Consider the following 13,424-nt stretch of genomic DNA (forward strand, 5'->3'; position numbering starts at 1 on the left):
GATCATTTCACATTATATACAAATAACAAATCATTATGTTATATACCTGAAAGTAATATAATGTTATATGTCAATTATATCTCAATAAAAATGATTCTGTAGTCAAAAATCTGAATAAGACTCAGATGGCTTCAGTGATCAATTCTACCAAGTATTTAAACAACCTGGTCCAGAAAATACAACAGAAGCAAGCATTTCTCAACTCATTTTATGAGGCTATTATTACCCAGATACAAAACCTGGGGGGCACGGGGAGGGGAGGTGGGAGGAGGAGGAAGAAGAGGAGGAGGAGGAAAACTAAAACTAAACTAATATCCCTCATGAACACAGACTCTAAAATCCTCAATAAAATGTTACCAAATCTAATGCAGCAGTATAAAAATAACACTACTCTATGACTAAGTGGGTTTTGTCCTGGTAATGAAAGGTTGACTCAGTATCTGAAATTCAATTAATGAATTCTACCAAATTAATAGTGTAAAGAATAAAAAAGTATATGATCATATCAACTGATACAGAAAAGGCATTTGTCAAAATTCAACATCTATTTATGATAACAAAAATACCAACAAACTAGCAATAGGAAGGAACTTCCTCAACCTGATAAAGGACATCTAAAAATTACTATGCCCAAAATCATACTTAATGATACCGAATGCTCTCCCCATTAACATCAGGATCAAGATGAGGGTGCCCACTCTCAGCACTCCAATTCAACACCATGCCAGTAGTCTTAGCCAGTGAAATAAGGTAACAAAAATAATAGAGATTGGAAAGGAAGAAATAATACTATCTCTGCTTGCAAAGAATTATTGTATTTGTAGAAAATCCCAAGGAATCAACAGGAAAGTTCCTAAAACTAATATATGATTTTAGCAAGGTTGCAGGATTGCAAGGTCAACACACAAACATCAATAACATTTCTACACAATAGTGGTGTAAAACTGGAAACCAATTTTTTAAAAATATATACTATTTACATTATCTTCCCCCAAACTGAAATACTTAGGTATAAATCTAACATTATATATACAGAATCTGTACACTGAGAACTGCAAAAGGCTGATTAAAGAAATCAGAGATCTAACAAATAAAAAGACATACCATGTTAAAGGATTTAAAGGGCTCATCATAAGAAAGATGTCAATTCTCGCCAAAATTATCTATAGATTCAATGCAATTCTGATCAAAATCTCAGCAGGATATTTTGTAGATACAGGCAAACTGACTCTAAAATGTATATGAAAGGGCAAAGAAAGAATAGCTAAGGGCTTCCCTGGTGGCGCAGTGGTTGAGAATCCGCCTGCCGATGCAGGGGATACGGGTTCGTGCCCCGGTCCGGGAAGATCCCACATGCCGCGGAGCGGCTGGGCCCGTGAGCCATGGCCGCTGGGCCTGCGCATCCGGAGCCTGTGCCCCGCAACGAGAGAGGCCACAACAGTGAGAGGCCCGCATACCACAAAAAAAAAAAAAAAAAAAAAAAAAAAAAAGAATAGCTAAAATAATTTTGAAAAAGTAGAAGGTAGATGAAAGAATCACACTACCTGACTGTAAGCCTTACTATATAAAATTATAGCAATCAAAACAATAAAATCTGGCCAAGAAAGGACACATCAAACGACGAAACAAAATAGCCCAGAAATAGACCCACACTGATAGAGTAATTTGATTTTTCATCAGATTTGGAGGCCAGAAGGCAGTGGGGCAATAGGCAGATACATATTCAAAGTGCTAAACAGGTGTGTATTGGGGGGTGGGTTGCCTGTCAACCAAGAATCCTATATCCAACAAAACTATCCTTCAAAATTGAGAGAGAAATTAAGACATTTCCAGAAAAGCAAAAACTGAGGGAGTTTGTTATGACTTGACCAGCCCTGCAAGAAATGCTAAAGGGAGTCCTTCAGGTTGAAATGAAAGAACACCAGACAGTAACCCAAAAGCTGTATAAAGAAATAAAGGTCTCAGTAAAGGAAAATACATGGGCAATTATAAAAGCTAGTACTAGTGTAACAGCAGTTTGTAAATCTAATTTTGTCTACATGATTTAAGAGATTAATACATTTTTTAAAACACAATTATTAGTCTAAAAGCTAGTGTTACTGTTACTTTGGTTTGTAATTCCACATTTTGTTTTCTACATAATTTAAGAGGCTAATGCATTTAAATAGATTAAGTTTGGGGGCATACATGTATAAAGATATAATTTTGTGACATCACTAACTGAAAGGGGTGGGGATGAAACTGTAAAGGAGCAGAGTTTTTGTATATTATTGAAATTAAGCTAATAAATTCAATGTAAAATGTTATAACTTTAGGATGCTAAATGTAATCCCCATGATAACCACCAAGAAAATAGTTGGAGAATATATGCAAAAAGAAATGATTAGAGTGTTACACTACCAAAAAAATCAGCTAAACACAAAAGAGGACAGTAATGCAGGAAATGAGTGACAGAAAGTTATAAAGCACATAGAAAACAAATAGCAAAATGACAGAAGCCCCTGCTTATCAGTACTAACTTTAAATGTAAATGGATTAAACTCTCCAATCAAAACACAGAGATTGGCAGAAAGCATTAAAAAAATATATGATCCAACTGTATGCTGTCAACAAGATACGCACTTTAGATCCAAAGACAGAAATAGGTTGAAAGTGAAAGGACAGAAAAAGATATTCCATGCAAATGGTATCCAAGAGAGCAGAGGTGACTATACTAATATCAGACAAAATAAACCATCAATCAAAAGAGTTTACAGGACTTCCCTGGTGGCACAGTGGTTAACAATCTGCCTGCCAATGCAAGGGACACAGGTTTGATCCCTGGTCTGGGAAGATCCCACATGCCACAGAGCAACTAAGCCCGTGTGCCACAACTACTAAGCCTGCACTCTAGAGCCCATGCACCACAACTACTGAAGCCCACACGGTCTAGGGCCCACACGCCACAACTACTGAGCCTGAGTGCTGCAACTACTGAAGCCTGTGCACCTAGAGCCCATGCTCTGCAACAAGATTAGCCACCGCAATGAGAAGCCCGCGCACCACAACAAAGAGTAGCCCCTGCTCGCCACAACTAGAGAAAGCCTACGTGCTGCAACAAAGACCCAATGCAGCCAAAAAATAAATTAAAATTTATAAGTAAATAAATGTCTGCCCAAATAAAAAGAGTTTATAAGATGAAGAAGAAAATTATTTACTAGTAAAAGGTTCAATACAGCAGAAGATATGACAATTATAAACATGTTGGTACCTGATAACAGACCATCAAAATATATGAAGGGGCTTCCCTGGTGGTGCAGTGGTTGAGAGTCCGCCTGCCAACGCAGGGTGCGTGGGTTCGTGCCCCGGTCCGGGAAGATCCCACATGCCGCGGAGCAGCTGGGCCCGTGAGCCATGGCCACTGAGCCTGCGCGTACAGAGCCTGTGCTCGCAATGGGAGAGGCCACAACAGTGACAGGCCCGTGTACCACAATAATAATAATAATAATAATAATAATAATAATAATAAATATATATATATGAAGAAAAAATGACCAAGTTGATGGGAGAAATAGACAGTTCTACAATAATAGTTGGAGACTTCAATACTCTACTCTCAGTAACAGAACAGTCAGACAGAAGAAAAGCAAGAAATTAGAGGACTTGAACAGCACAATAAACCAACTAGATCTAACAAACATATAGAGAACACTTTACCCAACAACAACAAAATTCACATTCTCTCAAGTGCATTTGGGACATTTCCCGGATAGACCATATGTTAGGTGGCAAACTAAGCTTCAACAGATGTTAAAAGATAGATATTACACAAAATATCTTCTCTAACCATAACAGGATGAAGTTAGAAATCATTAACAGAAGTACAGTTGACCCTTGAACAACATGGGTGGGGGGTGGTTTAGGAGCACCAATACCCCAAGCAGCGGACATCTGCATATAACTCTATAGTTGGCCCTCTATATCCAAAGTTCCATGTTCACAGATTTAACCAACCGCAGATTGTATAGTACTGTAGTATTTATTGAAAAAAATCCGTGTATAAGTAGACCCATGCAGTACAAACCCATGTTGTTCAAGGGTCAACTGAAAAATGGGAAAATTCACAAATTTGTGAAAATTAAATACATTCTTAAACAATCAATGGATCAAAGAAGAAATCACAAGGGAAAGTAGAAAATAAAATGCAAATCAAAATCATAATAAGATACTATCTCACACCATTAGAATGGCTACTATCAAAAACAAAACAACAAATGTTGGCAAAGACATGGACAAATTGGAACTCTTATACACTGTTGATGGGAATGTAAAATGGTACAGCTGCTGTGTAAAACAGTATGGCAGTTCTTCAAAAAATTAAAAATAGAATTACTATATGATCCAGCCATTCCAATTCTGGGCATATACCCAAAAGAATTGAAAGCAGGGGTTCTATGGGATATTTGTACACTGACGTTCATAGCAGCATTATTTACAATAGCTAAAACATGGAAGCAACCCAAGTGTCCATCAACAGATGAATGGATAAACAAAATATGCTATATACATACAATGAAATATCATGCTGCCTTAGACATTTTGACACATGCTACAACATGGATGAACCTTCAGGACATTTTGCTAAGTGAAATAAGCCAGTCACAAAAGAACAAATACTGTATGATTCCACTTGTATGAGGTACCTATCTAGAGTAGTCAAAATCATAAAGACAGAAATGCTGGTTGCCAGGGACTGGGGATAGGAGGTAATGGGATTTATTGCTTAATGGGTACAGAGTTTCAGTTTTTGCAAAATGAAAAGAGTTCTGGAGATGGATGGTGGTGACGGTTGCACAGCAACATAAATATACTTAATGCCACTGAACCGTACACTTTAAAAATGGTTAAGATGTTACATTTTATGTTAAGTGTATTTTATCATAATAAAAAAATGGAAAAAGATCTCATAGAACTGTATGCCAAAAAGTCAACTCTACTGTATGATAATTAAGTCAAATTCAAAATATATGAGAAGCAAAACACTCAACTCTCCCAGCCTCAGCTTTTACACCTACAAAATAAGTGATCCTAGATTCTAAGCCTTTTAAATAGTGCTTTTTCCCTCTAGTTTTAACACTAAAATTTTCCAACATACAGAAAAGTATAAAAATAATATAAAAAGAACCTCTGCATCCAGCATCACACTTCAATAAATTTGAACATTACTGATTTAGTTGAAGTTCCATGTAACCTTCCTGAATACCATTCATCTCCTCTACTCCCTAACCAGATGGAGCCTTTATTCTGAAGGAGTTGGAGTCCTTCCTATGTTTTTATACATTATTACATTTGTATATATCCACAAACCATATACATTGTTGTTTCATGTCTATCCCATTAAATAAATGATAAATGATATACTGTGTGTGTGTACATGCATATCCATCCCCTTCTGCAAATTACATTTCATTCAACATGGCTTCTTCTAATTGTCCATGTTAACACACTTAGTCTGTTTCTCACTGCTGTATATTATTCAATTATATGAGTATATTAGAAGTTATTTATACATTGTCATGTTTTTTTTACATTGTCATGTTGATTTGAAGTCTGGATCGACTTTTTTCCCTTCAGCCAGGAACTACGTTAAGATTTGCTTTCTGTAATTTGTATTATAAAAACAATAGATACATTTCTATCATCCCAGAGCCTAGGGTCCTTCCACTCTGAACTTCTGTTTTCGTAAGCCCTTGGTCTCAGAGTATATACGTTTTGCTCGCTGTGTGAGGCCCCACAGCACAAGCCTGTCATGTAGCAGGGAATGCAGTTAGGATCTTACATCTTTTAACTCACTTATCAGAAAGCATGCCAAAAACCGCTGAATCTAGGTGGAGGTCATAGCCGTGCTTGGTGTACTGCCCTGTTCACCTTTCCATAGGTTTGAAACATTTCAGAATAAAAGTTGGAAAATAAAAAAACAAGTAAAGAAAACCAAACAAGTACAACAGGAAGGCTTGGCTGGCTTTGCCTGTGGGCACGAAGATAAACTTCCTGTTTGCAACTGGTGGTTTCCCACTTCCTTGTTCTGGACCAAATGGGGCTACACAACTGCAGGGCCTCCAAAACCTTTCTTCCTGTGAATTTCATGAAGTTGGCCGAAGGCCCCATCTGGAAAGTGCTCAACTAATGAAAAGGGTTACTTATCCGAAGGCAGTTTTCATTCTGAAATTCTACTTATCTGCATGAAAGTAATTTTCCTTCCCTGGGATCCTAATTCTAACAGTTAAGTTAGTACACAGATGGTGAAGCGTAAGGACAAGGATAATTCTATATATTATTAACACCTATTGATTACTTAGTCTATGTTAGGTTTCACGCTAAGAGATTAACATGGATCATCTCTCATCTAATTGTCACCACCAAAGAAGTAGTTACTATTCAGAGCCTTCTTTGACAAATGAGGAAATTAGATGCTAAGATTTAAGCCTTGCTCCGAAGGCTTAAGAAATAGCAGAACTAAAACCTAAAGCCATCTATTTCCACGGCTTTCTTCAAGATTCCACAAATCATATCTATCCAACAAACCAAATGTCGAATAACAGGGCACGGTTTAAATACATATTATGTCCATTCAAATGATGAAATACTATGCAGTCATTAGAAATCATGTTTAGAAGAATATTTAATGACACTGGGAAACAATCATAGCGTACTAACTTTTACTATATTACAAAGTAGCATGTATAAAATAATCCCAATTTTGTTTTTCATAATGGGCATATATACACAGAAGACTGGGAGGAAATTATACCAACATATTAATGGCGGAATTATCACTTATTCTTATTTTCTTCTTTATTGTTCTGTAACACTTGATGTTTTCCTTATAGTGACTGGATTACTTTTATAATGAGAATGAAACGTCTATTTTTTTTTCTCTCTCTCTCTCTCTCTCCCTCTCTCTCTCTCTCTTTTTTTTGGCCACACCGTACGGCATGCAGGATCTTAGTTCCCCGACCTGAGATTGAATCCATGCCCCCAGCAGTGGAAGCGCAGAATCCTAACTACTAGACTGCCAGGGAATTCCCCCTACTTTTTCATTACCTACTGAACAGCTCCTACATAACTTACCCAAACTTTATCTATTATTCTGTACTGTTTTTCCCTCCTGGAATTACTTTTGCCCAATAATTAGCACAGTAGATTCTGAACTTGGCTTCCAAAAGGATTAGCTGTGCTGACAAAGTACAAAGAGGCCCCAAATGATCAGTCCCCGCTCCTCTGCTGAGAACTCCTTTTCATGCTTTCCCAGATGGGAAAAGTCATCTGTATGTCCGGCCTTGCTTTTACCGGGAAATTGCGTACATTCAAGCACATGTTGAAAGCAGAACAGCCCAACGAGGGAGAAAAAAAAAAAAAAAAAAAAAAAAAAAAAAAAAAAACAGTCCCTGCTCCAAAAACCTTCAGAGAGACTTCCAGGAGAGAATGTGGGGAGATGAAAATACTGAATCAGAATCTGTGGGCCAGGGACTTCCCTGGTGGCACAGTGGTTAAGAATCTGCCTGCCAATGCAGGGGACATGGGTTCAAGCCCTGGTCTGGGAAGATCCCGCATGCCATGGAGCAACTAAGCCCATGCGCCACAACTACTTGAGCCTGCGCGCTGCAACTACTGAAGCCCGGGCACTCTGGGTCCCATGCTCCACAACAAGAGAAACCAACGCAATGAGAAGCTAGCACACCACAACGAAGAGTAGCCACTCGCCGCAACTAGAGAAAGCCCGCATGCAGCAACGAAGACCCAACACAGCCAAAAATAAATAAAATATTTTAAAAAAGAAAGAAACTGTGGTCCAAGACTGTAGAAGTCAAAAATTTCCAGGAGAGAACAAAATTGAATAGGTACACATGGGGAGAAAGGCTGCTTTTGCTGTGTGTGGAAGGGGAGGGGAGACCTGTGAACAATCTGAAAGCTTCTTCCCTCTTCTATGCATTAAGGGAGAATATGTACAGTTGCAGGTAGCAACCTGGCAGTGGCTCAGAGGACCGCAGACACCAGAGCAGCTTCCGTATCAGAAAGGAAATTGGTGTCCTTGAATTGCTGTTTATTTACTATGGATTTTAGGTTCCCAGTATCTTTCCCTCTGAAATCTATAGCATTCATATGTACGGCTTCCTCTCCCGTGCCAAGAACAGTCTTAATAAAGCTGCTCAGGTCAGAGACAGTCTCCCAAACACCCTTTTCAGTCATGAGTCCAAAGCTAGACCAAAAAGCAGCTACCTCTGAGGTGAAGATGCCAAAAGGCTGCTCCTTTGGGGACTCCAGAGCATCTGGTCTGTTGAGCACTAGGAAAGGGGGTGCTGAGACAGTGAAACCATTAAGGCACAGCAGCTTCAGCCTGAGCCCACCTCATGAACTCAGGACAGTCCTAGAGATATGAGTCTCCCTGCGGAGAATAATGCTGTTTAAAAATTTGAGTGTATAATAAATGGGATCTAGAAAAAGAGAGGGTCATGGGGCTACTGAGCTCTCATAATATCATGTGGCCCCAAGGCCAACAGGGCATCAATCTTGCAATGCCAAGATCACATGTCAGGCTGTCCTCATTGCCCTCACGCACCCCCATGCTTCCCTCACCTACCTTGGCTCACACTCGACCTCCAGACCTCTTTCCATCCAGCAATGCACCCCTGCTCTCTGTAGCACAGATGAAATTTCATCTCATCTCCTTCAAAAGCCTCTCCAGATTGAGTCAGCAGACACTCATGACCAAATAATCCTGCTTGCATCACAGGTCCACTCCCTTCCATGGGTACATGAAAATAAGCAGATTTAAGGGGTTCAGCGTTGGGAGGTAGGGGTCCCCGTACCGTACACTTCCTGAGGCAGAGGATGTAAACCAGCTCTGGGCTATGCACTTTTCTTACCTGGGGTGGGGTAGGGGAAGAGCTCTCTGCCATGGGTGCTCACAAAACAGCTAAGCTGGCTGATCACAACCCAAAGCTAGTCACTCCCTTTTCCTCCATCTATTCCTTCAAAATACCCCAGCTCAGAGACAGGAACGTCCCAAAAGGCTGGCTTCCCTAAGAGGTTCCTAGGCCCTTGTGAAACCAAGAATTCCATCCTTTTCTAAAGACAGTTTTCAGCTTGCTCTTCGGCATCCTGGATGCTAAGAGGCTATTGGCACTCAGAGCCCTCTATGGCGGCGGGATCCATGGAGACAGGGAAGGGGGAGTGAGCGCTCGCTACCAAGTGATGATGACATCTTCCTTCCAACAGAGAGCACGAGATTCCGAACTACCCAGCGCTGCCCAAGGCTGCTCCTGGCCATGCCTGCAGTTCACATGACTGGTGGCCCTTCAGCACCAGCCCCACCTTTCAGCTGCAATAGAGAGCTCTTAGATTTCCTCCAACTTCAGCTTCAGATGGTGCACGATCGTATAAATGGATCTGGATATGGTAACTCTGCTCTAAGAACAGCATTAAACATACCAGAGACCTGCTTCCCCCATGGAGATGGGAGGCCACGGTTAGACTTTAGGCTCTTTCCAGGTCTTAGAAACACTGAGGGCTGCCAAGGCTAGAGCTGGGAAGTTGGAGAATGTTTTCCACACCACTGAGAGAAATGTGGCTTGGGGTCCTGAGAGCAGCATTGTTTCCAGAGGTGAAGGGGCCAGGTCTCCAGCTGACAAGTAAATCCTAATGGCACAAGAATCTTGGAAAGGAGGTGCAGCGGCTGTTCCTTTTTATCCAGTGAACCTGTTGTGGTTAATAACCAAAAAACTAGGAGTTTCTAGCCTTGGGAAGAGACCAGATCATCTACAGGAAGCATCACCAGTCGCCAAGAAGGAGGGACGGGCTGGCTTTTCAGTTGCATCTGATATGAACACCTGTGACAGCTGCGGAGGTTCCCCAAGCCTCGGGAGGAGAAAATCTCTACCCTGATCGTTATGCCAGAAAGTGTGACTATAAACTCTGGGTATCTCTATCCCTAAAGAGCGTGGGATGATATCACCAGGATGAACTGCAGCTTTCCAGAACCCCACCCCACTGCAACTATGATATTCCATTTAAATACTCGAGAAATCTGTCTCACTGCCTTTGAGCTTTGAGCAAAGTCCCTGTCTTATTGTACACATGGAATTTCCTCTTCCCTCCTCTCTTTCTGTGTGCTAGATCGAATGGCTCTAAACGCAGGGTCAGCAAAATATGGTCCTCCTGTTATATTTGGGTCGGGAGGGGGTGATTTGTGTGGTAAAATACACATAATATAAAATTTACCATCTTAACCGTTTTTCAGTGTATAGTTCAGTGGCATTAAGTACCTTCACAGTGTTGTGCAACCATCACTGTCATCTGTCTCCAGAACTTTTTCGACCAGTCCTCCTGTTTTTGAAAAGTCTCATTGGAACACAGCCAAACTCATTTGTATACATACAGTATTGTCTACGCCGCTCTCATGCTACAACAACAGGTATGTAGTTAAAACACAGATCATATCACCTACAACATCTAAAACATTTATTATCTGGCCGTTCATACAAAAAGGTTGCCGACCACTGCTCTAAACCAAAATATAGGGAATTCCTTGGCGGTCCAGTAGTTAGGACTCTGCACTTTCACTGACAAGGGTGCGGGTTCGATCTCTGGTCGGGGAACTAAGATACCGCAAGCTGCGCAGCGCGGCCAAAAATTAAAATACATACATACATATATATATATATATATATATATATATATATATATACATACATACATACACACACACATACACACACATATATACATACATACACACACACTGGATTTCTAGTTTAAAATAGCATTTGCTTAACCGCCACTAACACAGCCTCTCCCAGCTTTCCACTAAAATACCTATCAAGATACAGAAAATGAGAAAACTCCCCCAAATTACTGAACACTTAGACTGATGGTCATCCTGTTACAATAATCTGGAAGAAATCTCCATTAACAATAAACCTAAGGCTGAAATGAGAAAAAAACAACCTGGGGCCAATTCGTGCAGCAGAAAGCTGAAACAAGATAGTAAAACACTGAGTCCTTACACCACTGTCAGCCTCATGGCTTAGCAATGGAGAGTTCATCTAGTAATCAGCAAACTGGACAGCCATGCCTCCACTACAGGGCTACTGTTTGCAAGGGAAACCAAGAACTCCCAAAGCTGGTCTATATCCATTTGGAGACTCCTCCCATAAACCAAAAGGGCTGAAGTGATGGCTTTGGTACTGTCACACTGCATTCTGGGAGTGGGAGACTTCACAAGTAAAACTCAGGGACCAATGCATGTTGGAGGCTGTAGTTTTTCACATACTTTATATGTTCAGCGTGTCAGAGAATCTAGTAGTAGGACTAAGCGATTCCATATGCGTCCAGCAGGACCCACCAGATGAAGCTGCTAGACACTGGGAAATGGGTTGGAAGCTCTGTGCATCAACCTGGCCACAAGGAGTGGAGCTGAGAAGGGGTTCTAACCAATACCAAAGAGAATATGAGGACACTCAAATGAAATCCACATACCCTGTGTCTTTAACAAAGAATAAATAAATCTTCCTTCTAATATGCATAAACATACCCCCAAAGACAGCATGCTTCCTATGAAAACCTCTAGCAGGAGAAGGGAAATGCGTATCATTCTGAAGACTTGGAGGAAACACAAAAGTCTACATTTAGTGTCTGAACCAGAAGAAATATTTTAGAAAATGGCATCCTCAAGAGAACACAAGAAAACACGGACTCTGTGAAACAGGTATAGAAAGCCACTGGAATAAAAACATATTGAGAAGGAAAGACACCAAACTGGAGTGAAGAGAAAGCTCAGCAAACCAAGGAAGAATTACAAAGAAATATTGTAGCAGCAGAATTAAATTTCACGTTGGAGATGGCAAAGAGCAGAATCTATCAAATTCATAGTATGGTGGTCAAATCTGAACCTCTCCCAAGTATGCAGAGGAAAAGGAAAGCTGACCTTAGAAATCCAACAAAGGTTGTTATTAGGAAACCTATTAATGTAACGTACCAAATGGGGAGGTCAAAGGAGCAAACCCAAATGAACCTCTCAATAGATTCTCAAAAAGCATTAGCTAAATTCAGCAACCATTCCTGATTTTAAAAGGGGGGGGGTTGATAATTTAAGAATAAATTATTTAACATTATAAAGGATGCTTAATCTTAACCAACAACCAACCTGAGAGTCAATAGAGAAAACACTAGGAACATTTCCACTAAAATCAGAAACAAGGCAAGAATTCCTGCCAGTACTACTATTATTTAACATTGTCCTGGAAGTTCTAGCTAAGACAATCAGACTTGAAAAAAGTTCTTCTCTTTGAAGGGAGATAAAGTTATCATATGGGAGTTGATACTATTAATTTCCAAAATAATCCAAGTGAAGCAACTGAAAAACTACTAGAAGAGTTAAGCATGGTGGCCAAATACAAAATAAACATATAAAAAAATCAAAATCTTTCCTACGTACCAGTAATAATTAGTTTGAAAATATAATAAATAAATGATACCATAAACTACAAACTGTCCAGGAATGACGTTGATGAGAAATCTGCGGGATACACAATCCACACACACCCCCTAGAATAAATTAAGAAATCTACCATATGTCTTTTCCTGGATAGAGAGACTCACTATGGTAATGACATTAATGAAATTTTAGATTTAAAGTAATTCCAATCAAAATAACAGTATTTGGAGGAAAAGTCTGACAAAAGCACTTTAAGTTCATTTGGAAGGAAAAAATGGTTCAGACTAGCTATGAAAAAAGTGTGAGTAAAGAAACAGTCTGGGAAGAATGGTGAAGAGAAATCTGGCCTGCTGGCTGAAACTGGTGGCAAACTCAACAGAGACATCGACGGGATAGTATAACAAGCCACCCAAATAAACCCTAGTGTCGAGAAGGAAGAAATTTTCCTCTGCCCTTCTAGGTTCTTCTGGCTGGTCTGAGAATTCAACTGACAGGAGACAGATCAACAAGAGAAAATCATACAAAAGTTTAATGACATGTATACATGGGAGAGAGCCAGGAGAACTGAGTAACTTGCCAAAATGGCTGGAACCCTCAGCTTAAATACCATCTTCAGCTAAAGAGAAAAGAGGATGCGGAGAGTAGATACTTGGGACTTCGAAGTTGAGGAGGGTGAGATGGGAAAACAAATGTTTGGTAAACAAATGTTTGCTGGGCCATGCAGAGACAAGAGGACACAGAGAGGACTCTGATATCTAGAGTCTGCCTAGAGCTTCCCCTGCCACACCTAGCCCATACTCAGCAGACATCTCTGGTGATAGCTCGGTTTCGGAAATAGGCCCTTTATCTAAATTCTTTAGGCAGCTAACGGGGGGGGGGGGGGTGGGGGGGGTGGTAAAAAGAAAGACTGCCTGAGTCTTCCATTTCTTAAAAATAAAAATAGTCAGCC

The 13,424-nt window shown here is 40.2% G+C and overlaps 1 protein-coding gene across 10 annotated transcripts in view; it reads right to left on the bottom strand.

Moving 5' to 3' along the window:
* The window catches only part of TMEM164 (transmembrane protein 164), a 168,027-nt gene that overhangs the window by 69,425 nt on the left and 85,178 nt on the right, over window positions 1-13,424 (bottom strand). The window contains exons 3-4 of one of the 10 annotated variants that reach the window (XM_067023364.1): window positions 10,305-10,441; window positions 8,621-8,782 (exon numbers count right to left, since the gene is read on the bottom strand). The exons of 7 other annotated variants lie outside the window; for them this stretch is intronic. In XM_067023364.1, the coding sequence (XP_066879465.1) occupies window positions 8,621-8,655 (35 nt within the window). In that variant the 5' untranslated portion in view covers window positions 8,656-8,782; window positions 10,305-10,441. Of the gene's footprint in view, window positions 1-8,620; window positions 8,783-10,304; window positions 10,442-13,424 lie in introns of those variants that run through there. 2 more of the 10 variants (XR_010838625.1, XM_067023365.1) reach the window with 2 other exon arrangements.

The sequence above is a fragment of the Kogia breviceps genome, chromosome X (genome assembly GCF_026419965.1).
Source record: "Kogia breviceps isolate mKogBre1 chromosome X, mKogBre1 haplotype 1, whole genome shotgun sequence".
In the NCBI taxonomy this organism is placed as follows: Eukaryota; Metazoa; Chordata; class Mammalia; order Artiodactyla; family Physeteridae; genus Kogia; species Kogia breviceps.